The 25,905-nt window shown below is 38.0% G+C and overlaps 1 protein-coding gene across 1 annotated transcript; it reads right to left on the bottom strand.

The window, feature by feature from the left end:
- Positions 1–14,007: 14,007 nt before the first annotated feature.
- On the bottom strand, positions 14,008–16,324 carry LOC122040206. The gene is made up of 3 exons (XM_042599549.1): positions 15,653–16,324; positions 14,393–15,479; positions 14,008–14,268 (listed from the first exon to the last, which is right to left on the bottom strand). Exons 1-3 carry the CDS (start codon positions 16,241–16,243, stop codon positions 14,207–14,209), a joined length of 1,740 nt encoding a protein of 579 aa, XP_042455483.1. The 5' UTR covers positions 16,244–16,324; the 3' UTR covers positions 14,008–14,206.
- Between the last annotated feature and the right edge of the window lie 9,581 nt (positions 16,325–25,905).

Below are 25,905 nucleotides of genomic sequence, written 5' to 3'. Positions count from 1 at the left end.
CTCTGTCAAACTTTCGAAGGCTTGAAACTCTTAAGAGATGAGAGAGAGAAGAGAATCTAAGAGGAGAATTCACAACTTGAGAATTAAGTGTGTTGAGTGAAAAGAATGAGGTTTATTTTATAGGGATGAAGGATTACTCCCAAGAGATGAAAGGTTTCTTCCAAGAGGTGAAAGGATATGAGATATGTCTTTTACCTTAAACATTTTTATTATGATTAATTAATTTAATTGATTAATATGATTAACTATTTACTTAATCCGTTGTAAATATTAATTAATCAATTAATTAATATCACAATGATTAATCTTTTAATTAATCAATTAAATTAATTATAATTTCATACACCTCAATGGTTCCACATACTCGAATTAGCTTTCATATATGAATCTAACTCGTATGCGAATCAAATTTCCATCTAATCATATCAGACCAACCACTAGTAGAAAAATCATTTTTTTACTTCGGCACTCTTTACTTCTATAATTATGGATTTTGAAGTAGTTTATAATAAACAACTTCGGTAATAACATTGGAGAAGTAAAAAAAGCATGTTTTACTTCACATTTTAAAAAATGCGGGCTTCACTCCCTATTTTTTTTGTAGTGTATTACTTCGGCATAATGTATTTGATGGAGTAAAAAAGTAATTTGATGAAGTAAAAAGAAGAACAAGATAATTTAACTTTGGCGCCGAACAAAATCCCAAAAATAAGCGTCCAAACTATCAACGTGCGATGTTCTTTTCTCTAACCTAGCAGAGTGCCGAGAAGAAACCACCAGTATCTTCTTCATCTGTGCCACCTGCAGTAACTCTTGACCTCTTGGTCCTTCGTCAAAAAGTCTCCGCACCCTTTCTCTCTGCGAATAACCCATCTCTTCTCCGCGTGGGTGAAAACCTCTTCTCCTGCCTCTCCTCCGCCCTCCTCCATGAAACCCTCCTCCAAAATCTTTCTGCAGCAAACCCTAAACTCCCTCTCCTCCTTTGTCGATCCGCCCCTCCTGGTTGTGTGGTTGCGCTGCTTCCTCTGCCCATGAACTTGAAGCCAGAGTGTTAATCTAAAAGAGTTAAATCTCCAACATATGTTCGGTGGGCTAGATGAAGCATCACAGTTGGTCAACCATGTTTGCTTTATCCTTTTTACGATACTTTAATTCCTTGTATGATCAAAGTCATATCCTAGGGTCTTATTCTTTTTAGGAAAAATAAATAGGCCCTTGGGTATTTATAGGACTTAGGTAGGAACCCCGGTAACCCTGGCCCAGGGCCGGCTATGTCCGCTATCTTAACAACCCTCCTAGTACTCGTAATATTTTGTTAAAGTGTAAGAGTAGTGTATTCGGAGATCAAAAAAGAACTTTCAATAGTTGATTTTCTTACCTACTTACCGAAAAAAGGGCGAATAATGATAAGGGAATTTTTCAGAATTTTTAGAAATTTTCTGGAAATTTTTCGGAGCTCGTATGACTTAGGTTACGGGGATAAAAACGAGACCTGGGAAAGCCTGTTTAGACTACCCATTTAAGTGAGGAAAAGTTTGCTTTTCTTTTTATTTTTCTTTTCTTTATTTCTTTTCTTTCTTCCCCCGCAAACCCGTGCGTGCCGATTCTCTCCTTGCGTTGATTCCCCGAGCCTGCCCTAACTGCTCCACCAACCGGCGCTGCTTCTCTTCTTCTTTGCGCGCCGACACCGATCCAGCGCCCCCGCCAGTCGAGCCACCTTCCCGATCTTTCCTCCACTTCTTCTCCCGATGCCGAGTTCCTTACCAAGCGTCGGTGACGCCCGAGCCTCTCCCTCTTCGTGAGTTGTTGTCGTCGCCACTCGTCGTGGAGATTCTAGTCGCTGACGCCATTGATGCTCCTCCTCAGCCCTAGCACCGACCAATTTCTCTTTTGCCCTAGCCGCCACAATGAGGAAGGAGCCGGCCGGTTTTCACCTCTCTTTTCGCTTCGCCCGGTTGCCATAGCCGACCGCCACCGTGCGCCTCCGACTACTGTCACCGGCCACTAGGTCCGACCCACCACAGATCGTCTTCCCTTACTGTGCCCATGCCCTAGTTTGGGTTCCCAGCCGTCGCCGCACCTCTGCATCCTCACTGTCGCCGGCCACCAGGTTCTGCCGAGCCCTAGTTTTGATCTTCTTCTTGATATGTTTGATTCCAGCAGTGAGGGTTTGTTCTGCAAGATTGTGTGCTGTGGTTTGTTGCTGTGGTGCTAGAATTGTGATCATGAGATGAAGTAGAACTTGTTGTGGGCTTGTTTTTGGTCTCCAGCAGCGGCTAATCCTTTCCGACAGCAAACTTCCTTGGTTGTGGATTAACAGGAGCGGTTGAGAAGTAAGGTAAGGTGTAGAGGCATTTGATACATGCTACAGATCCTAGTGAATTTAGATTATTTGATTAGTTGATATATGTATTGAATTAGGGCTAAATTGGGTAAGTTGTTATGATTGATTATACTTATTGCAAGTCCTAATTCGAATGGATTAGTTAAAATTGATTGAGGAGTTAAATGATCCAATTAGGATTTATAATTGGATCTGAATTTATGTTAGCTTCTCGAGTATTTGATTTAGCTAATTTATTTATATGTAATTAGCTAAATCTAGATACCATGTATTACAGGACTCTGATTCGAGACGAGCGTCTTGACGTTGGATTTGACGGGATTGAACCTGCTATTGGAGGCGGGTACCTCTTGACTTATCTTTTATGATATTGTCAATTGGATATGCATAGTATTTTATATCTACAAGCAATGATCATGTTTGCCTTTGGTATGTCACTATTTGTTACCCGTATGTTTTGTTGGGCGTTTGTTATGTATCCATGTTTACGTTTCGTGATTATTGTCATGAGTACCTTAGTTCCTAGAGTAAGTGACATACCATACCTTACTGAGGTTAGGACTAGGTTCTGGATTTTATTTTCTGGCATGTGTATCTAGATTATCTGATACCTAGGTTTTTATACCATACCTGACTTGTGTACCTTAGATCCTCGAATCTGACCATCGATACTATGGTACCCATTTTATATATATATGGATTTTTCTATGCTGATCAGAATATTGTCATGCTTAGTGTCATGCATCATGATTGCATGCTGAGCGATAGTCGACTCCATTATTGTGAGCATATCGCCAGTTACATGGATCTATACACACCACCACTCATGGGTTAGTGGTATATCAGACAGGTGTGTGGCGGTTCTGCTTTTGGCTCCGTTGGTCTGAGGACTCAGCGTGGTAGCCGGTAGACAGTTCTACTCTGTTTGGCTCCGCTGGTTTAGTGTAGCAGCGTGGTAGCCGGCAGGCAGTTGGACTTTGTTTGGCTCCGTTGGTCCACTCATGGGTAGTGTGACGCAGCGTGGTAGCCGGCAGAGATATCCTCCCCGTCACCGTGTACCGGGAAATGAGAGCATTGAACTCCCCCATTTATGATTTGGGGTAGGAGGATAGGTGTACTCCGATAGCATCCCGTCCACTCGGTCACTAATCAGGGGTAGTGATGTCAGAGTGCACGGACAACCCTACCCACTCGGTCTTACCATTGTGTGTGAGATGGCTGACTGGCGTCAGAGGTGACCATGACATTAGCATCATACGCATTGATGCATTTATTGCTTGTGCTTGCTGTATTTATTTGGATGCATATGTTTGACATGCATACAGGATTTATGACACTCTCGGTTTGACAATCCTTTTGTTCTGGATAGGAGTTCCTGGTGAGTACAGCTTTCTCAGTTACCTTTCAGTTTTGTATTTTTCCTATATATGATTAGGAAGTTGTATTCCATGTTTATTGCTGTTAGATATATCTTACTAGGCATGTCTATTGGTATTCGCTGAGTTGTTGAACTCACCCCCGTGGATACTATCTTTTTCAGGTACCAGGTTGTTTATGGAGTCGCTTGGAATATCCTGCCTGCTGGTCCCCATGTCACATCAGAAGACCTGTCTCCGCTTGTGTTTATTTTGTTTGTTATACGAAATTTGTGTATTTGGCTTTGTGTTCCGGTTTTGTTTACGTAGTGTTATATTGTTGTGTGGTGTAAACCTAGCCGGCTAGCAGTGTTTTGTTTTGTTTTGGATGGGCTTGTATTTATGTTTTTTCGCTGTGTTGGTTTTGATTTCAGCCGAGTGGGCTGATAAAAATATATATAACTGTGTGGTTGTTGTTATATTTGTCCAGCCGTGTAGGCTAAGATTATTAACTGCGTGGTTGTGTATATATTCCAGCCGCATGTGGCTGATGTATATTGTGTCTGTAGAAATGCTTCAGATTGTCACCCGTACAGGGGAGGTGTTGTCGAAATTTCTTCGGACAGGGACTTTCCCGGAGTGTGACAGCAAGTTCTTTTATATTTTTTATCATATGTTTATAGTCCATCAATTGACTATTGTATTTGATCTTATCGTATATGGGAGAATTTGGCATGTCTTTATCTTTGGGATAATATTTGATCATAACGTTCTGATTTTACCTATTCTAATATGTGCTAAAATGTAGATTTTCAAAGCTAACTTATAAACCTTCTATTTGATTTGGAAGATGATTAGTCGACTCCTTGACTGTAATGCTTTCTATTGAGTGTCAAATTTCTTCATTCAACTTTTCAAGTCAACTTACAAATCTTCTGTTTGCTCAATAAATATATCAGTTGACTTCTACAGTCTATTGTTTACCATTATGTTTCTCCTATGCTAAACAATGAATTCATAATACATTGTGGTTACTATCATTCGATTGTACATGCAACAGTCGATTGCATGCAAAATCATAACCTTTATGGTCATTCATGGTATCAATCAATCAACTTCAATAAATCATCTAGTTGACTAATTTCATATTATGAATTTGAACTTGTTTGAATTCAAACTTGTCCAAAGTTTACTCCTCTATGAGTTTTCGCATACCTAGTATTCACTCCTCTAAGAATTCCACACATGCCAAGCAATTGCTCCCCCTTTGACATGTCTAGACTTTACAACTTCCTAGTGTTTACTCCTCTAAGATTTACACACCTATCAAGCATCTGGTCCCCCTTTAATCTACTTAGACTTTACACCTACCTAGAGTTTATTCCTCTAAGATTTCCACACTTGCCAAGTATCCAATCCCCTTTTAACCCACCTAGACTTCATACCTACTTGGAGTTCAATCCTTTTGGATTTCCACACCTATCAACATTTAGTCATCTTTGGCCTACCTGGACTTTCCTATACATGCCCAATATTAGATCAACCATGACCTATCTAGACTTCCAACCAACTACCTAATATATGATTTCTTACGACCTATTAGGACCTCTACCCAATGCCAAGTGTCTTACCAATTCCCTATTGTAATTTGGTTAACTTTAATCATAGGTTGATTGCACCAACAATCTCCCCTTCTATCAAACATAATGATCAAACAAAAGATCTCTCAATTAGTTGGAGTACCTCCAATTTAGAGAGAGATGCTCTCCCTTCTCTCTAAAATCTCTCTAGGGAGGAGGTGAGTGGAGAAGATAGTAAGAAGTTGAGGGCTATAATGTTGTGCCAATAGAGGCTGCTAGTGGCTCGCATGTTGTGCTAGAGGTACTATGTGTTGGTTGCTACTTGAAATACCGTTCTAGTTCCTCTGTACAAGCATAGAACTATCTTAGCTACCCATGTGCTCTACTGAAGTTAAATTTGGATTGCAAACGATGCTTAACATTATTAATCCAAATTATCCTTCAGAAGTTAAACTTGGATTGGAAACGATACTTAACATTTTTACTCCAAGTTTAACCGATGTGATCTTCCTAAGTTAAACCATATTACAGAAGTTAATCAAATATCTATTTCAAAGATCGACTTCCAGGTTAAACATGGTGAGGCACTAGGCATTCTTGGGTATGAGATCATCCACCACTTCCTAGACAAAACCTCACAAAGAAATCAGATATTTAACTTCTTACAGTAAACTAGGTTTAACTACAGAGACCTCAATAGAAGCACAATGTCGAAATATGAAATCGAAACATAAAATTGATAACAAAAATAATAGCATAAAATCTATAGCATCTTGTGTATGATTTTTTAAGATATATACAAAGAACATGAACTAGTTATGATGCGGAAACAAATAACTAGTTATATCTTTCTTTGTAGCTTAAAGACCTCTTGATCTTCTATTGTATTCCTCTCCTTCTCTTGTACGTCATGTGAGCGACGATCTACCAAGATGGAATTCACTCAAACTACTTCTTCTCCTCCAAGACTCTCGAGCCACCAAGGGATCCCAAAATAGGGAACTCCTTCTCTTTTTCTTCTTCTCCAAGTAGTCCGGCCACCAAGAGATGTCCAATGCTTGATGTCACCGACCCTTATGTTTCCTTTCCTCTAAGCAAGCCGTCGGCCCTCAAGGAAGGAAAACAAGGGGAGAAGGGAAGGGAAGAGGGGGTCGGCCACCAGGGGTATAGAAGAGGAGAAAGCCTAGGTTACATCACATAAAGGCACCCTCTACCTCTCTTTTATAATCCTTGGTCATGATAAAAAAGGAAAGTTTTAAATATAATTAAAACTTCCTTATTTGTGGCCTCCCTTTTAAAAAAAAAATAATAACAATTAAAATATCTCTCTTTTAAATTTCCTATTGTACATGGCAATAAAAGAAAGTTTTAAAATTAATCTCTTTCTTTTAAAACATGTAGACAACTACAAAAAGGAAAGATTAATTAAAACTTCTCCTTTAAATCATAGTTACAAAAAAGGAAAGTTTTATCAAAAATTAAAATCTTTCTTTTAAAATATTATAGATAACTACAAATAAGGAAAAATTAAAATCTCTCTTTAATCTTTTGTAGATAGTTATAAAAGGAAAGATTTTAAAATTTTAAAATTCTCTTTTAAAACCATGTAAATGGCTATTGTAGATAACTACAAAAAAGGAAAGATTTTAAAAATAAAATCTCTCTTTTATCCATTGTAGATAAGAAAAGATTTTAACAAAATTTTATTTTAAAACAAAACTTCCTTTTCCTTTACCTATGGTCGGCCCCATGCTTGATCACCAAGCATGGCTTGGCCAACCACTACATGAGCTCTAAAATAATGTTTGGTCGGCCCCCTTGCTCCAAGCAATGATGTGTCAGGCCCATTACTTGGGTAGGAAGTGGACTTTGTGGATACAAGACTTTATAGAGGCTACAACAGGGACCGAGAGGAGAAATTGATTTTGGTCTCCCGATGAGCTTGAGCTTCCTGTGTTCGCCCCGAACACCCAACTTAAATTCATCAATAATAACACATACCACTAAAGAGTTATTATTGAACTACCGTACCAATCTCAAATTACATTATGGGCTCCTTCTTATCATAAGTGCATTAATCTCCCTGTGTTTAAGATATCGAATGTCCATTAATTAAATGAGTTACTGACAACTTACTTAATTAATATCTAGCTCCAAGAGTAGTACCACTCAATTTTATTGTCATGTCGGACTAAGTCAACCTGCAGGATTTACATGACAATTCTTATGAGCTCCTCAAGGGGGCATTATCAACCTAAATTACTAAGACATAATTTCATTCTATAATCAACAACACACCATATAAATAATATTATTTCTCAATTTATTGGACCTATTAATTTATCGAACTAAATCTCACCCATTGATAAATTAAAGAAATAAATACTAAGTATACGTGCTTGTTATTATATCGGGATTAAGAGCATACACTTTCATAATAACAGAGGTCTTGTTCTTTTATTAAGTCAGTATAAAAAGAACTACCTCAAATGATCATGCTCAATACACACCTAGTGTACTAGTGTAATTTTATAGTTAAGATAAACTAATACCAAATTATACTACAACCACTCTAATGGTTTGCCCCATTCCATCTTGGTTGTGAGCTACTATTTATAATTTATAAGGAACTGATAACATGATCTTCTATGTGACACCTCACACCATGTTATCTACAATATAAATTAAATGAACAACTGCATTTAACATAAATGCAGATATTTGACCAATGTGATTCTTATTTCAAACTAAGTGTTTATACAAAAAGCTAGATTTTTAGTATACATTCTAACACTATGATGATAGAGACATGTTATGTTGGCAGTCATGGAGGTGTTGTTGGCTAAGTTAATGGTATTGCTAGTGGAGTCATCATCTATTGTTGTGAAGCATTTCTTGCAGGTGGTGTATGATGGTGACCTTGCTTCTATGTGCGTGCCAACTTGCATAGTTTATTGTGAGGGCCATTGGAGATGAGTATTATTGCTTTGTTGAGTGGCTTCTGCTAGATACTAGGAGCTTTGGTGAGCTCTTATGAACACTAGGTGGGTCTTCTCTGTTGGTAATTGTTAGGATCTATGCAAGCTAGAGGGAGGGGGTGAATATCTCTAATTTACATCAACTTTAATTTGAGATTTTGCAAAACGTAAGACTTCAAGACGTAGAAACAAGTATAAACAATACTAACATAATTAGTTTACTTGGTTCACAACCCTCAAGGGTTGTTAAGTCTGAGGTTAAACCTAACGTTCTACCGCCACTAAACAAATTTTCTCCTTAGATCAACTCCGGAGGTAGAGAAACTTCTTACAACAGTATTACAATAATTTCAATAAAAGAGTGAAAATAGAAGAGAAAAGAATAAAAAACCTTAAGTACAAGAGCTCTTCTTTTCACTTCAAGATTGTTAGAATGGGAGCTTGAACAATTAAGATGATCAAGAGAAATGTAGTCAAGAATGTTGTCTAAAACCCAACTAAAAACCCTCCTTTTAAACGATCTAGTTTTTGCACCTTTTTGTTGCCACCAGTTAATTACTATCACATAACAATCGATTGCTATAAAGGTTTAACTGTTGATTGGATCGTTAAACAGTTTTTGATCCACGGTTGATTCATCCTAATCTTTTAATAGCAGTCGATTGCTAAAAAATCCTCAATCAACTGCTAATCACTAGTCAAACTGACTAGTTTCATTTAAAGCATTCTATTCACTCGAAATGAACTACTAGTCAATTGATAGAACCTAACAATCAACTAATGAAATATAGTTAAATTGACTAGTTGTGTTGGAAGTATTTGCTCACTAGAAATGAACTACCAATCTATTACTAGAACCTAACAATTGACTCATGCTATTTAGTCAAACTGATCAATTGAATTTGGAGCATTTTATTTGCTTGAAATGAACTAGTAGTAGATTGCTATAACCTAGCAATTGACTAATACTATTCAGTTAAGCTAATCAATTGACTTGGGAGCATTCTGTTTGCCTATAATGGTTTAGCAATTGATTCAGGGTTTAGCTCAACAATCGATTACTATGTCATAGCAATTGATTATTGTGTTAAACTACTTCCCCCATTTGGCATTTAACTCATTAGTCGATTGGTGGGTTCTAGCAATTGACTAATAAAACCTATTGCAGGGTTTACACACTTAACCCCTCAACTACAAATCTACTTTAATTCTGTAATGTATTAATCGTTTGTTAGATGCTACCAATTGACTAATATACTATTTTTAGTCATTCTTATGACCAAAACACACCTAACTTCACTACCCTTGTCCCATGTGTACCTCATGCCAAGTGAACTTCGTATTCCTAGGACTATAGTGCATCCTTGCATCTAATCACATGATTTGCTCTGGCTTTATCATTTTTCCAAGAATCCAGTCCTCGATCTTCTTGGGCTTCCATACCTTACATTTGATCTTTCGATTTACAAAGACTTCTCCATGAAAAGAATTCAGCCTCTAGCCTTCTTGGACTTTTCTTACCTTACATCTAGTCTCTAGACCTATGAGAACTTTTCTTGTACACTTGCCACACAAGTGAGATCTAGCTGTGTACTTACATTTACCATCCTTCATATCCGTGGGACCGGCTCTAAGTGGCTGCTGATGTGACGGTTCCACATTTTTAAATACTTGTCAAACATCAAAACTTCATATCCAAGACATGATTGCATCAATACTTTTCTCTTTTTTGACATTTGACAATCTATTTAAATTTAGGCTAATTTACAACAATTTATATGTCAATATAAACAACCATATCAATCACGATATCAACACAATATCAAATCATAATCATATCATGATACATCATATCAACATAATAACAAACTTAAATCATGTTTCTCCCCTTTTGCCAAATATCAAAAAGAAAGGGCAACACATGGCCCCCCCCCCCTATACAAACATGCATATACTAAAAAGGAGACACAATACAACACAACAAACAACCAACAAGAGAGCATATGAATAAAAGTAAACATCCAATCTTAAAATAAGTAAGAACTCAATTGATACCAAAAAGTCAATCAACATAGGATTGGATACCAAAAGTAGAATACAAAAGTCTTAAAACATCCCAACAATCATAATAAAGTAATTACAAATTCGATAGTAGCGTCATGAAATTCAAACAAAATAAACTACATAAGGCTAACACCAATAAAAATAATCTTGCCTTCAGTAGTTGATAGAGGAGGAGGCGACTACTGTCCTAGAGCCAACGAACACAACAACTCATACATGTCGATCTGGCAATGCTAGAAGGATGCATAGTCTCCTATTGCTGCTGAGCAAGGAGCTTTTAGTCCGAGTTTAACTAGGACATCTAGAGCTCAAACGAAGAACGAAATTGTTGCTGCTCCATAGTGAACTGTTGATGCTCAAGACTGAGATCCTTAAATCACGTATCTATAGATTCCTCAAGCTCATGGTACTATGACTCAAGGCGGTCAAACAGATCATACAAATCCATCTCAGGGTCATCCTTGAACAATGGTACCTCATCCTTCATGGTCTTTGTTTGATTGCCTCATCGACTTTGTGACCATTCTCCCATATGATCATGTGAGACTTTGTTTCATTCCTAGTCCGAAGTAAATACTTCCTTTATATGCTAGTCACTATTCCAAAGGCTAGTAGTCGTCCATGATTTATCTCCTCCGTATTGGTCCTGGGACGGGTTGGCGGGGGCGCTGGGGCGAGCGTATTCGCCTTTTACCACAATGTGAGACTTTGTTTCATGTCCACCAAAGAAAAAGTCCTCATGGTGATTCGATCATAATTTTTTGTCATGATGCTCAAAACAGCATTGAAGACATTTATACTGACGGACTCTAGCCTTGCTATGATGATAGGCCCAAAGGGAATGTGAACTTTACCTTAGTTGGGCCTAATGAAGTGAATGATACAATGTAAAATGTTTAATGCCATGTTAATATCTAAATGGTAGTGAAACACATATACGATGAAGAAATGTGAGGGTCATGCCAAGGATAACCCACCAGTAATAATGGGAAGGATGCAGTTGGTAATGACCTTATAGAGTACGTTGTCATGAGCAAACAACTCGTTGTCTTGAAATAAATTAAGGTCATCAAGACAAACGGGGTTTGCAAAAGAATTCTTCATGTACGAGACCTAGGGTGATATTCTCGAAAGGAGAAGGTAAGTGCTTGATCAAGGATTGGTAGAACCAGTGGTAAAATCTAAATCACATTTAGGAACATGAATCCTATATGAATGACCAATTGATCTTAGGTTTGTAAAATTCAGAAAGATTAGTGGCATATTCACAGTAGACTACCTTTTCTAACTTTTAATAGTTGATGAGGTGAACAACATCATAACAATATGTACAATAGAGAGCCTCGTCCAATGACTGAGTTCGAACGAGTTAGAATTTATATGCTTGAAATGATTTCAAATGTGATACACTTAGGAATAAGGGATTGACAAATGGTTGATGCTCAAATGAACACTCACCATAGTCTACATGCTTTTGTTTTTTCCTAACTTGACATAAATGATAATGTAACAACATTAATTGATCAGTAAATGAAAATCAAGGAATGAGCAAAATCAACTAGGGTTAGGGATTTAGGGTTTTACTTTGGTGCCATTCAAGCACTATGAACAATTGAGGCTTGAAAGTGAAGAGGTCGAGAAAAGATCTCCAGAGAAGATTGTTAGTACAATTATTTTCAAGAGTTTTGATGTTTGACAAGCAACATGAATTGGCAAAGATTGACTAAATTGGTGATATATAAGCAAGTCAAGGTTGATTGGATGTTTGGGAGTGAGTAAGTGAGAAGTCCAAATATGTTAATGTTGACTAGATGCTCGACAATCAAGTGAGAAGTCTTGATAGGTCAGGGTTGACCTAAGCAAAGGAAAAGTATAGTCAAGTCAAGGTTAATCGAATGACTAACAAAGAAAAATTTCATTCAAGACAAAGTTGACTGAATGACGGCAAAGAGAAGTCAGCAAGTCAAGGATGAATGGATGCTTGACAAAGGGGAAAGACCAAGCATGTCAAGGATGGCAAGATGTTTGGTAAAGGAAAAAAGCTCAAGCAAGTCAAGAATGATCAGATGCTTAGCAAAGGAAAAATCCTAAAGAAATAAATCTTAGATAGTGAGAAGTCTTGAAAAAATAAACTCCAAGCAAAGGGAAAATCCTAAGGAAGTGAACTCTTAGTAGTAAGAAGTTTTGGAAGAGTAAACTCCAAACAAATGAGACAAGTAGGTCAAGTAAAGGAGGTTCGGGCAACTAAAATAAGGTTTTTGGCCGACTAGATATTTCGATCAACTGGACTAGTATAATCGATTGATCGAAGAATAGTAAAATGACATGACAGACAATGTGTCAAGGGATAAACTTCATACGGCTGACAAGACATGGATAAGTATCGACCTGATGATGTTGCAACTTACGTGGCATGGATAAGTACTAAAGTGCTGACATGCAAGCTAAGCTATTAGAGATGACATCATATAAGCTTTCGGAAGTGACATGGACAAGGATAAGCATCGGATAACTGATTTGGCAAAAGATAATATAAGAACAAATCTAGATAAGACTTGATCCAAATAAGGTAAGAACATATCCGGATAAGTTGTGGATCGATTGATTAGATAAGTTGTGCTACTCTCAAAGCTTTATGTTCTACGCTAAAAAAATGTTCCAAAGCTCTGCTATCAAGGATACGCCAGAAGAAGTGTGTAACATTCAGAGCTTCCGGACCAATTGATAAAGTTTTGTTTCGGACCAATTGATAAAGTTTTGTTTATATTTATTATATGTGCATTATTTTATCTTACTTTTGCTTGTAATTGATTGTTCTTCTAAAAGTTTTCTCGGAAAGGTTTCCGGAAAGGAGAAAAATAATCTTTCGGATGGAGAAAAATAATAAGCTAGGGTTTTATACACAAACTTTGGATATAGTTATCTTAGAAGTTGTGAACCAAGTAAAGAAATGATTAACTAGATTTGATAACGTTGAGCCTAGAGTGACCGGTTCATGTCCATGAAAATTTTCTATTAGCTACTAGGATAAATCAGAAAGTATTTACGATGGACTATCTAAAAATTCAGTGTCCCTTAATTGTAAATCTTATTTGGAGGAAAAATATATGTGGGCACAAGTAAAAAGAGATTGTTCCTTGTCTTGATTTCTTTTGTTTATTTATTATCCGTCATGCTAACTCTGCAGACAAGAACAACTAAAATTGACAAGCGCTTCCATACAATCCTACAAAGAGGTTTCGTCGGAACCCTAGCTTTGGGTAGGCATAGCAATGAGAAAGGAACACGCTGGAGACAACCGACGGTCAAGAAAAGGAAGAATGAACACTTGGAACCTAATGTGGAATTTTCTAGGGCTTTTTGAACAGAAGCTTGGCCCAAAAAAAGCACAGATAAGCGGGCAACAGCAGCAACTGAGAAAAAGATCGAGATGCCGAATCGATTGCTAGGGCATGACCTTATAAAAACGTGCCTAGTAGTCGATTATTGAAACCTATCAATCGATTGTTGGGATCAATCGAACCACATGGGGAAGTCAGAACCATCCTGTGCCCATGAACAGAAACACCAATTCCATCAAATATGTCTAATTTTTGTTAGAGAGTTAAGGTAAAAGAGAATTGACGACAGCCCTTTTAAACAATTTTGTTATGAAGGAATAGAGGCCTTTTGAAGGTAAACTTTATCAAGAAACAATGATGGTGAATAATGAATACACGAATTAGTATTTATATTTTTCAACCAAAATGTATCGCAGATTGCATATCCAATACAATCGCTACACTCTTGCATATACAATAACAAAAAAACTGATGATCATCAATCCCATGATCATCACTGTAATATACAAGAGAACCATACAAACCTGGAATTTCATCCCATAAACTAAGCTTTTACTTCAGTACCTCTGCCGTTGAATGATGGGAAAGAAATAAAAGAACCTGGCACTGCAAAGAAAAAAAAAACAAGAACATACAATCAAATCAGGTTTCCAAAGTCATTAAATTACAAACTAAGCTGCAAAGAGTGATCATACTTGAAGATGATTTTTTGCTAAAGCAGAAGGAATACCTTGTTCAGAGAAGATCCTGTCGTCGTGCAAGGCAGCATTATAACAGGGCGCGTAGAGCTTCCTCGATTTTGTCAGCTCACCTAATGATTGTTTTCCCTTGTCAGAAACATTTTCTGCATCATCACCGCCTTCGGACGATATTGAAGTAGATAACGAATCAGTCATTCTCTTATCGGTGGCTTTGTTTTTGCTGCCAAATTTTAACAATTTCTTGAACATCTTTGCGACATCCTTCATTGGTTGATCAGAATCTGTAGCGAAGTTGGGTTTTTCGACAGTTCCCCATTTCTTCCTTACTCGAGCAGCATCAGCTTCCCTCATTAGGTGAAGGTGGTGGGTATTACTGGCAGATGGCTTGCCTCTTGGTGATGCTGCTAAGGCGTCCATATCCGATGCTTCGTGCACATTAGTTTTTGATATTTCTGCGGAGTTGGAAGTAAAACCAAATGACACGCCACGTTCATCTACAGATTTAACGTCACCGAACTCTGAAGCTTTGGAAGCTCTCAATTTGACAATAGAAGCGCCAACACCAGGACCTATGCCACTGCCTCGCCTGAGGAATGGTTTGGGCTCACTCCTAGCTTGCATCATTTTGGAGGCCGTGTTCGTACATTGATCCTCTTGAAAGCTTGAAATTGGAAGGCTGGGACTGTCAGAATTTACTGGTGCTAGTTCTTTCAACTCGAAGAAACTCGCTGAGCTGCTGTTTCTCATGTGACGAAACCTTGACTGCTTTTGATCCTTTAAAACATCCATACCTGCAGTGCTGCTCTTGCTTCGATCAAATGTGCTAGAGTCTAATTGAGAGGTCACTTTTCTAACTGTTTCCAGAGGCTTCATGTTTTCCTTCCTCAAGTAAGATGATTCAACAGACCTTTGCATCGAAGAATGCTCAGAATTGTTCCTTTGCTTTGTAAGTCTAGAGCTAGTTTTGGAAGGTTGACAAGGAGGCCTTGTTGAGGAAAGCAGACCCTTGCTAGAGTTGACAGACAGTACTCTCCTTGAGTCATAGCTTTTAGAAGAATCATCTATAGGAACCTCCTCAAAATTCTGAGCATGACGAAGAAAATTGTCCACAAGATGCTGAAAGGATGGCAAAAGCAACCGTTTAAGAATATGTGAGCGTGGAGTTCAATTGAATTTGAGACAGATAAAGATGTAACGAAGCGATTTTAAAGAGTTCAGGTTTTAGGAATTTCCTACGAATTTTACTCGTATGAAAGATTACAACACAATCAGATATAGAATTAAAGTACCTTTTCTCTCAATTCTAATCCTGAACCAATACTAAAAGACCTCTGCTTCCTCGGGCAGCGAGGGCCGGTAGTGGCTGAATTGCTCTTATCAGCAAGATATCCAAACTGAATCTTCATCTCTGCCTTGATATCCTCCAGCATATCTTCCATCGTCTCCATCGCGTCTTTCTTCCGAACCCATTCAATTGATTCCCACTGTTGCATCAGCTTCTCATCCCGCAACTGCTCGTATCTCTCGTAAAGCCGTCCTCTTGGACACTCTGAAAGACTCTGTTTCATGTTGTGCTGCAGATTATGCACCATATCGAGAAGCAAATCGCCGTCGTATTCCACCAAACCTTCCGCGGAAGACCGAACTAGCATTTCGTCGGCCGCATCGTCCGGTCGCGCTTCCGTGACTAGATTTTTCTTCCAAGACGGTAACTTTCGAGCGGCGAGCGGCCTCTCGAGCTCGCGGGCCTCGGTCGGTAGTAGCTCATCCATGGAATCCTGGTTGATCCTGGATAGACGCGTAGGCCCAGAGCGCGAGGAGGGGAATTGGATCATGGAGGAGGTACGGCGATGTGACTTCATGGTTCCGCCGATGTCCATCGGGGTGTAAGATTACTATGCCGCGGCGGCTGAGCGGAAGGAGAATATAAGAGAGGGACGGCGTGAGGAGACCGCAGGTGTCCGGTGGCGGAATGGGATGGGATCCGACATTGATTTGGTCTTTTTCCACATTGGCGCCGCCGTGTCTATTCGGCCAGACCCAATGGGGAAGACTTTTTTTTTTTTTTTTAATTTTAACAAAATAGTCCCAGAGAACTTTCCAACATAAAAATAAATAAATAAACAGAGATTTACATAGAAAATATTCATTAAACTTAATTTTTCCATTAAAAATCAGAAAAGAGAACTATTCTTTTTTTTCAGATGTCACATGCTTTCACTGACCCATTCAACCTCTTTTGACCGCTATAACTGCTGCTCCCACTTCTTTTATGTTTTTTTCCCCACTATCCTTAGTTTGCTTTTGACTTTGTCTCGATCTTTGACTAAGGTTTGTGTATATTATTAGAAAATTAAATTTTATAATCAATAAATTAAATAAGAAAATAGATTATTATTTTAGGAGTAGATGATTATAAATTAATTATTTTTTCAAATGAATGATAAATTAATATATAAGATTTTTCAAATAATAAAGAGTTAATCTGCTATAAACGTGCTAAAGTGTTGAGAGTTAATTCATGTAAGACCATTAAAGGATATGAAATGGTTTAACTCATTCAATTATCTAATTATAAATTCTCCTCTTGACTTTTTCACTCTTCCTCTCCTCTTTAAAATTATATATATATATATATATATATATATATATATATATATATATATATATATATATATATATATATATATATAAATCATTTGAATCATTGATGAGTTTACTAACTAGATCCATGCTATTGGATCAACATTTGTAATTTCCAATTTCAATTTTAAGATGATAGTTACAGTTATACCGATTATGGGTCTCACTCCTATTATAGAGAAATCAAAAAATAAAATGCTTCATAAAAGATATTGTATTATTTGAAAATATATATATATTATAAGATTACTATCAAAAATACACCCAGTGCATCTACAGATGTGCCTTAAGTGAAGGGATAATGATTCGTAACCAAAAAAATAAGAATTTTTTCTGCAAGAACTATGCCGCTAAAGGATGGATAACAAAACTATCCAATGGCTATATTGTATCAATGATGGTCAAGATTTTGTAAGATCATTAGGCTAAAATCATAAAATTAAAGATGATGACTTAAAACTATCCAAAAAAAAGGGCGTCAATGGAAGGCTTCAGATAGGCTTGGCTCACTTGGCTAAAAGTTAAACTTGAGTCTGACTCTAAACGTAATGAGACCTATATAGAAGTCAAAATGGATGAGTTTAAAAGATTGTATCACATCTATTGCAATTAACCGAGAGATTGAGTCTAACTCCTTTTACGCCGAAGCCCAAAGGATTTCTTACTCGCACCACGTCTTTAACCGTAACCAAAGGACATCTCCTTGGCATTGTGTCAAAAGGGCAATCATGTAACCTTGGCTCTTGTGCTTAATAGATAGTGAACTCACTTTGGTTTACAAGCTCAGCATGAGATAAAATCCTCTCTAGTCTCATGGTCAGTGGTGATTAGATGTGACCCTAGCCTATATACTAAGATACTTCCCTGACACAAACATAACTCAACGACTAAGTGTGACCCCATCTGATCAAACAACTAAGGATGATTCTTATTTCTTAAGAATAAATGCATCTTGATGAACACTCTGATCAAACGACTATAGATTTAACTAGGTGCTATCAGAAGATAAAAGGATGTAAGCTTCTTGAGTTAGGGGTCTCTTGAAGAACAAATCTACATCTAGTTAATATTTTGATTCAATGATTGATTCTGTTTGAAAGCGTGAAGTTAGAAAGTTGGGAAGGTGGTGGTTCTATTTACTAGACGAAGACCTCGCTCCTCTCTGCAAAACAAAATCAAAATAGGGAAGGGATCCCTGACGTCGGTCCTCCGACGCTCAAGTTAGAAACAGAAGAAGAGAAAGTGAAAGCACTAGGGACCGAGATCAATCTTGCTTTTTTTTTCATACCTATCATACTCTTATACTTATTTTGGTGACCCTTCATATGTCCATGTTTAATAATATTAATTGCAGATAGAAGACATCTTTATTTTGACCTCTCCTCATTCAATGATAGATGGAGTGTTCTCTTTTGTTTTCTTTTCCCCTTATTAAGTATCCGTCTTTTCCTCTTTTATTATATCGGAACATTACACTCTCAATGGCATACCCTGAGGCGGACGAGTGGCTCGCTCGACCCGTTCTCCTGTCGATCCGGTTGACCAGATACTATTTCATCTAGATAGTCGATCAGACATCGATTCCTCCAATCGGGCTATATAGCCTCCTCTTGCTCGAGCGACGAGGTTGAGCCTCTGAGTTTTAATGTTGACCGTTTTGATTTTAACCTCTATCTTAGTCGTTAACCTGTGTTAGATGAGTTCCTCCTTACCGCTGCATCAGTGATCATAGCTTTGACTTGATATAATCACAAGACTAAAGGGTATGTGCTTCTTGAGTCTAATGTCTCTTGAAGAACTAATGCACCCATGGTTAGCACTCTGATAGACAACCATATCTTTGGCTTACCACAGTCAAAGGTCTAAGAAATACAATTTTAGTAAACACTTTAATCAAACGGATGCAAATTGGACGGTCCTCCTGTTTCATAAGCATATGAATGATGAATCGACAAAAGAATCTAACACACGACGTTATCGGATATGTACAATAAATATGTAAAACCGAAAGGCAATAAACCCGAATCCAAAAACATTCTCGTCTTCATTATCATTGAAAGAACTTGACGATTAAAAACAAATCATTCGCAGGGCCGGAATCCAAGGCGACAATTTTGTTGAAATCTCAATCCGATAATTTTTATTTTTAATTTGAACCAGCAAAAACCCAAACAATAACAACGAATAAAAACATGCCTCAGTTGAATAAGGCTTCAGAATCCTTAACGGCCTAGCCTATCAATACCAAATTAGATTACATTAATAAATTTGTTTGTTGCAATAGTAAATCTTCTTGTTATTAATTAACATGTCAGCGCATGTAATGGTACTAAATCCAACAACAATAAAAAAATCACAATAGCTTGCAAACTAAGTCGCAAAGCAGTTTGTGGTATCGACAAAACTAACACAAATGGAAGGCTAACGGAGCCTAAAAATTTTAACGTTTGCACTGGAAACTGCCAATCCGAGTCAACTGTGGAGCACAGTAGTTTTAAGACTGGAATAACTTGAAACATCAAGTTGATTGTACGATCAGCGAAGAAAAAAAAAATCTTAATCGAGTCAAACTTTTAACAAATTTCATAAAAATAGTGTACTAAAAAGTTGGAAGCATCCGTTCAAACGGTGACCCTATTAAAGAATTATTGATTTGAGCACCAAATAATACACGCCTCGATTGACCAAGTCCGTTCGTCTTTTAAAAGAAAAACAATCATTTCCCCAGTAACGATCGTGATAATTTTAGTTTGACCAAATAAAAGTCAAAGCTGAGCATGGCCTTTTAGGTTGGACTGGTAAACACACATAAAAGTGTGCTTCTTTGAAGATTCATGCGGTCAACGTCAAAAATCAGAAAAAAAAATTAAAAAAAAAAAAAAAGAAAGAAAGAATTCATACTTTGACTAATTGTTGCTTGAACTATATAACGAAGTATATTGAATTAGTTGAGGATGTTTTACTAATAAGCTTCCGATGATGATGTGCGGCGCCTAAATGAATACACAAGGTACTTCTGTAGAATTTACTATCAATGCACATGTTCAACAATTTGATTGTTATTGAATTCGCAATAATAAATAATGCTTTTGAAATTTTGTTATTGGTCAATCAGATATTGCAACGTAGGCATACTTGTTCAATGAAGTCTGCCACTAAGGCATATGCTGATCCGACCTAAACAAACATGCTCCACCTCGAACTGTTTGTCCCGATTTGCACATAAGTGAGCAAACGTTAGGGGTGTCAGAGTGATCCTACAAAGCTCTTAGATGCTTAAGTCAAAAATTAAAGGTATATTGAATGATAGAGAATAAGAATAAGAGAGAGAAAGCTCCATATTAGAAATTCAAACAGCATACCTCGACATATACCTTGGTATCTATAGTGTAGGTTTAGAGGGGTAGAGATCCTTTGATCCAGGATTCCTAAATCAATCCTGATCTCTGTCCATTCATTGGTGAGGTGGATTGTACCCCACATGTGAAACAGGTGGAGTCCAACTCACCCCACCAATGAACAGGTGGGGTCCAACTCACCTCACCAATGAGTTTGTAGGTCTTTCCCTAGTCCAAAAATTCTTGGACCAAAGGATTTGGCCTCGGTTCGGAGAGGCCTGTGGAGGTCATAGTAACATCCTCCGAGAAAGTATGAAGAGTTTAAATGTTTCAACCATTTATGCCATTAATCATAATCATCTCTATTAATGTTAATCGCTCAACCATTACTTGTCATTATTTCCATAAATGGTGAATGTAGATCATGCTTATTGGTGGCTAATAATTGCATGAGCTGATCCGGGAGCTCGAAGTGCTTGGAGTAGAGAGCTCAGGGAGCTCAAAGTACATCAGAGGGGAGAACATGGGGACCTTGGATTAGGAAAACCTCTAAGATTTGATCCCTTAACTAAACCTCTAAGATTTGAGAGAAAATACAAACTTGATCCCAAAACTTGGTTGAACCTTTGAGGTCCAGGAGAGGATTAAAACCCGATCCTATGAAGGTTGATCTCGTGACCTAGGTGGAACCTCTAAGGTCATAGAGAGGATATGAACTTTATCCAAAGACCTAGGAAGACCTGAGAGAGAATAACTGAAGAGAATACTCATAGAATTTGATCGCTTGAACAGGTTGAACCTCACTACAAAAAAAAAAGGTATTTTGGGACAAAATTGGGAACGAATTTTAAAAAAAAATTTGTTGTAAAAATTTTTGGGACAAAATCAGGGACGAAAATTTTTTCGTCCCAAACTAGTTGATGCCAACTTTTGGAACGAAATAAGGATTGTTGCAAATTTAGGAACGAATTTGGGGACGAATTTGGCGACGAATAAAATTTTCATCCCCAAATTCGTTGCAAAAAAGTATACAAATTTGCAACGAAAATTATTTTGTTGCAAACTTAGAAACGAATTTGGGGACGAATTCACATGGGCAAGTTTGTCTCTATCTTTGCAACAAATTTGGGGACGAATTCGGTGATAAATTATATTTTGTTGCCAATTTTATCCCTAATATTGCAACAAATTTGGGGACAAATTCGGCCTCCAATGTCAGTGAGAGAATAATAGAAGAGAATACCCATAGAACTCGATCCCTTGACTAAACCTTTGAGGCCTTGGAGAGAATAATATAATAGAATCACCATAGAACTAAATCTCTATACCTAGGGGAACCTCTATGGTTGGGGAGGGAATAATAGATGATAATACTCATAAAACTCGATCTAGGGTTATGAAGAGGGAGACGAAAGGAAAGAAACATGCTAATATAAAGTAATTATTCTAAGCCATTTATTAAAGAAATTATCAAAAAGAATGACCTTAAATAAGTTCCTCAAAGATAACTCACCTTCTTATGTCCTCAAGATGAGTTTTCTAGTAATCCTCATCTCAATGTCCTAGTTTTATTTAATCTTGTTGTCATAGACGGAGCTAAAATGATGTGGTGGAACGTAGATGCTGAGATGATCACTAATTCGACCTAACAATAAGAATATTAGGATATGCAATAAGGTATGTCATAGAAGCAAATGCTCGCGGGAGGTGTGGTCTAACCTACCTAACTTAGTCGGACCTATATATCGTGCCCCAACTTGGATTGCTTGGCTCAACCTGCGCACAAGTGAGCAAACATTAGTCCCTCTGATTCTTAACTCATAAGATGTATTGAATGATAGAGAATAGGATAAAGAGAGAAAACTCTTTACCAAAAATCTAGACATCATATGGCATAGCAACAAACCTTGGTATTTATAGGTGTAAGTTCAGAGAGACATGCAATCATTATAGTGTCAGTCTTGGAAAGTAAAGAATAATTTATCCATTTCAACCATGCATTAATTCCATTAATAGGGTTGTAAATAAATTAAGGGGGCGTTTGGTTCTTTCCTAAGAATAAGAATCATTGTATTGTGGAATGGGAATGAGTATGAGCATGGATATCACTCTTAAAAGCAATGTTTGGCTACTTGCATATTTTCTATCGGAATAAATCAAAATTTTCTTTTTTACCCTTAAAGGAAAATAAGAGAAAAATTAGATGTGAGAAAAAAATATGATGAAAGAGAATGATGAGAGAGAAAGTATGATGAGAGAGAAAGTGTGATGAAAAAGAATGAAGAGAGAGAAAGTGTGATGAGAGAAAATGAAAAAAGAGAGTGTGATAGGAGAGAGCATGATGAGAGAAGATGAGAGAGAAAATATGATGTGAGAGAAAGTATGATAGGAGAGGATGAAGAGAGAGAAAATGTAATGAGAAAAAAAAGGAGAGAGAGTGTGATGAGAGAGAAAGTATGATGAGAGAGAAAGTGTGATGAGAAAAAAGAGAACAATGAGCGTGATGAGAGAGATTGAGGAGAGAGAAAGTATGATAAGGGAGAAAGTATGATGAAAGAGAAACTATGTTGAGAAAAAAAAAAGGAGGGAGTGTAACAAGAGAGATTGAGGAGAGAGAAAGTGTGATGAGAGCGAAAGATGGATGAGAAAAAAAAAAAGAAAAAAGAGAGTGTGATGGGAGAGATGAGGAGAGTGAAAGTATGATGAGAAAAAAAAGGAAGAGAGTGTGATGGAAGATATTGAGGAGAGAGAAAGTATGATGAGAGAGAAAGTGTAATGAGAAAAAAGAGGAAAGAGAGTGTGATAGGAGAGATTAAGAAGAGAGAAAGTGTGTGATAAAATGATGAGAGAGAACAAAGAGAGAGAAGTGATATGAAAGGAAAAATAAATAAATATATTTTGATATTTGATATTAAGGGAGAAAATTTTAGTTTTAGGTCAAGGGTATTTTTGGAATAAGAAAATATTTTGATTGATGAAAATAGGGTAATGGCTCATTGAAGGGGAGGTACATGGGAATGAGTCATTACCCAATTTCAAGGATTCATTCCCTTATTTGTATTCCTATTCCTATAATCCAAACATTAACAATGACAATCAATGATTCTCATTCCCCACTCCTATTCCTCTAAACCAAACACCCCCTAAATATTTATGAGTAAGTTTAGTATTAGATTTGGTAAGAGCTTGTTTATATTCATCAAAATACATAATGACAATTAAATAAATAATCACGAATAACTTATTAAACTAAATGAACAAGCTTGAACGAATTCAACTAGTTAATTTTCATAAACAAAGATTTTAAATTGTTCATATAAAATATTCTAAAACAATCTCCATGTATAAAGTTTGTGAACTCTATTCAATATAAAACTTTTATCAAATTTGTAAATTGTCAAAGTTCCCAAATGAACAAATAAGCTAGTTGATACAGTGCACAATCATAGGGTCAGGGAGATGGCATGGTCGGAAGTCAAGACCATGAGATGGTCAAAAGTTAAGCTTACGTGACGGTCAAAAGTCAAGCTTATGCGGTGGTCAGAAGTCAAGCTCACGTGGCGGTCAGAAGTCAGGCCTACGTGATGGTCAAAAGTTCGACCTACGTGGAGCTCAAAGTGTCTAGTCACAAGATGGTCTAAGTTAGGCACAGGTGGCGTTCCGGGATTAGGCCTACATGGCGAGTAGGAACTCGGAAGCCGGGATCACAGGTCAGGCCTTACAGCCTTGCGGCATAGAGCACATGGATCAAAGTCACAGGTCGGGATGTGCCAACCAAGGATACAGGTTAGAACTTACAGCCTTGCGGTTCAGAATACAGGGATCAAGGAGTACAGGTCAGGATATGCAACAGGCCAAGATCACATACCAGGACTTACAGCCTTGCGGCATAGAGCACATGGATCAAAGTGCACAGGTCGAAATGTACCAACCAAGGATACAGGTCAGGACTTATAGATTTGCGGCATGGAACACGACTAACGCGTACAGATCGAGATGTACCAACCAAGGATACAAGTCAGAACTTACAGCCTTGGGGTACAGAATACAGGGATCAAAGAGTACAGGTCGGGATATGCAACAGGCCAGGATCACAGACCAGGACTTATAGCCTTACGGCATAGAGCACATGGATCAAAGCGCACAGGTCGGAATGTACCAACCAAGGATACAAGCCAGGACTTACAGACTTGCGGCATAGAGCACATGGATCAATGCGCAAGGTCGGAATGTACCAACCAAGGATACATGTCAGGACTTATAGCTTTGCGGTACAGAATACAAGGGTCAAAGTGTACAGGTTGGGATGTGCCAACCAAAGATACAGGTCAGAATTTACAGCCTTGTGGTACAGAATACAGGGATCAAGGAGTACAGGTCGGGATATGCAATAGGCCAGGATCACAGATCAGGACTTACAGGTCGGGGCATATGAATCGGAATGTATAGATGGATATACGAATCAGGATGTACAGGTTGGGAAGTACAGACCAAGGTGTATAGGTCAGGATAAGCGGAATCGGACTAAGGCGTACAGGTCGGGATAAACGGAATCAAACTAAGGTGTACAAGTTGGGATTCAGGATAAGCGGAACCAGACTAAGGCTTATATGCCACAATTTACAAGGTAAGGAAGGTCGGGAGTTCACAGAATAGGACACGCAGGACAGGGATGGACACACAGGTTTGGAGTTCTGAAGCGGCAAACGCAAGTCAAGAAAGATAGGTCTACACCCACAAGTTGAGGCCAACAGATACAGGGACCCAGTCCAGAGTTAACAGATCGGGGCAGGCATACACTACACGACAAGAAAGCCAGGGAATCGTAACAACCTGTCAGGGAATAATCACTGCCTGTCAGAGAATATGCTAATGGTCTAGTGCTCATCGTCCGCTGATTCCTTCCTAGACCTATAGGAGGATGTCACGTGTCATTCACCGCCAAACAAAGCCTGACATTCGACATTCCCTGACACCCGTCAGACTCCAGAAGCATCCTTTGCAGTATAAAAGGGAAGTTTTGTCCCTTACGCAGATACGCTCACTCGTCATTTCATTCTCGTCTCTTATTTTTCGTCCTTTCTCTGTACTTCTGGAGAAAAAGTACCTGACTTGAGCGTCGGAGGGCCTGACCCGGGGACTTTTTCCCTGATCTTGGTCTCTAATGTAGAGGCAGCTTGTCTGAGTGTGTGTAGGACCCTCGGTTCGTCATCACCCCCCGCCCCCCGTCATCCGCTCGTGTAAGCTCTCCCGGCGGGTGCCAGATCGACCCGGCTTCGCAGCGACTTTCCGTCAACACCAGCGACAGCGTGGCCGGCCTTCATCCGACTCAGCTTCCGGACGGGATCACTAGTAATATCAAGCTCGTTAACTAACAAATAAGTTTTAAAATGTAATTGTTTTAAATAATAAAACAAACTCAAATTAAGAGTTTGATAATATCTAAACAAAACAAATTCAAACTCACAAAAAAAAAAATCAAACTTGAACACTATTTCAATGGCTTAGTTTATTTTAAGCTAAACTTTAACTTGACTTGACCTTATCAAACAAACTTGAAC

This window comes from Zingiber officinale, chromosome 2A (assembly GCF_018446385.1).
Source record: "Zingiber officinale cultivar Zhangliang chromosome 2A, Zo_v1.1, whole genome shotgun sequence".
Classification (NCBI taxonomy): domain Eukaryota; kingdom Viridiplantae; phylum Streptophyta; class Magnoliopsida; order Zingiberales; family Zingiberaceae; genus Zingiber; species Zingiber officinale.
The sequence above is the reverse complement of the archived record's forward strand: the minus strand, read 5'-3'. Positions and strand labels throughout refer to the sequence as shown.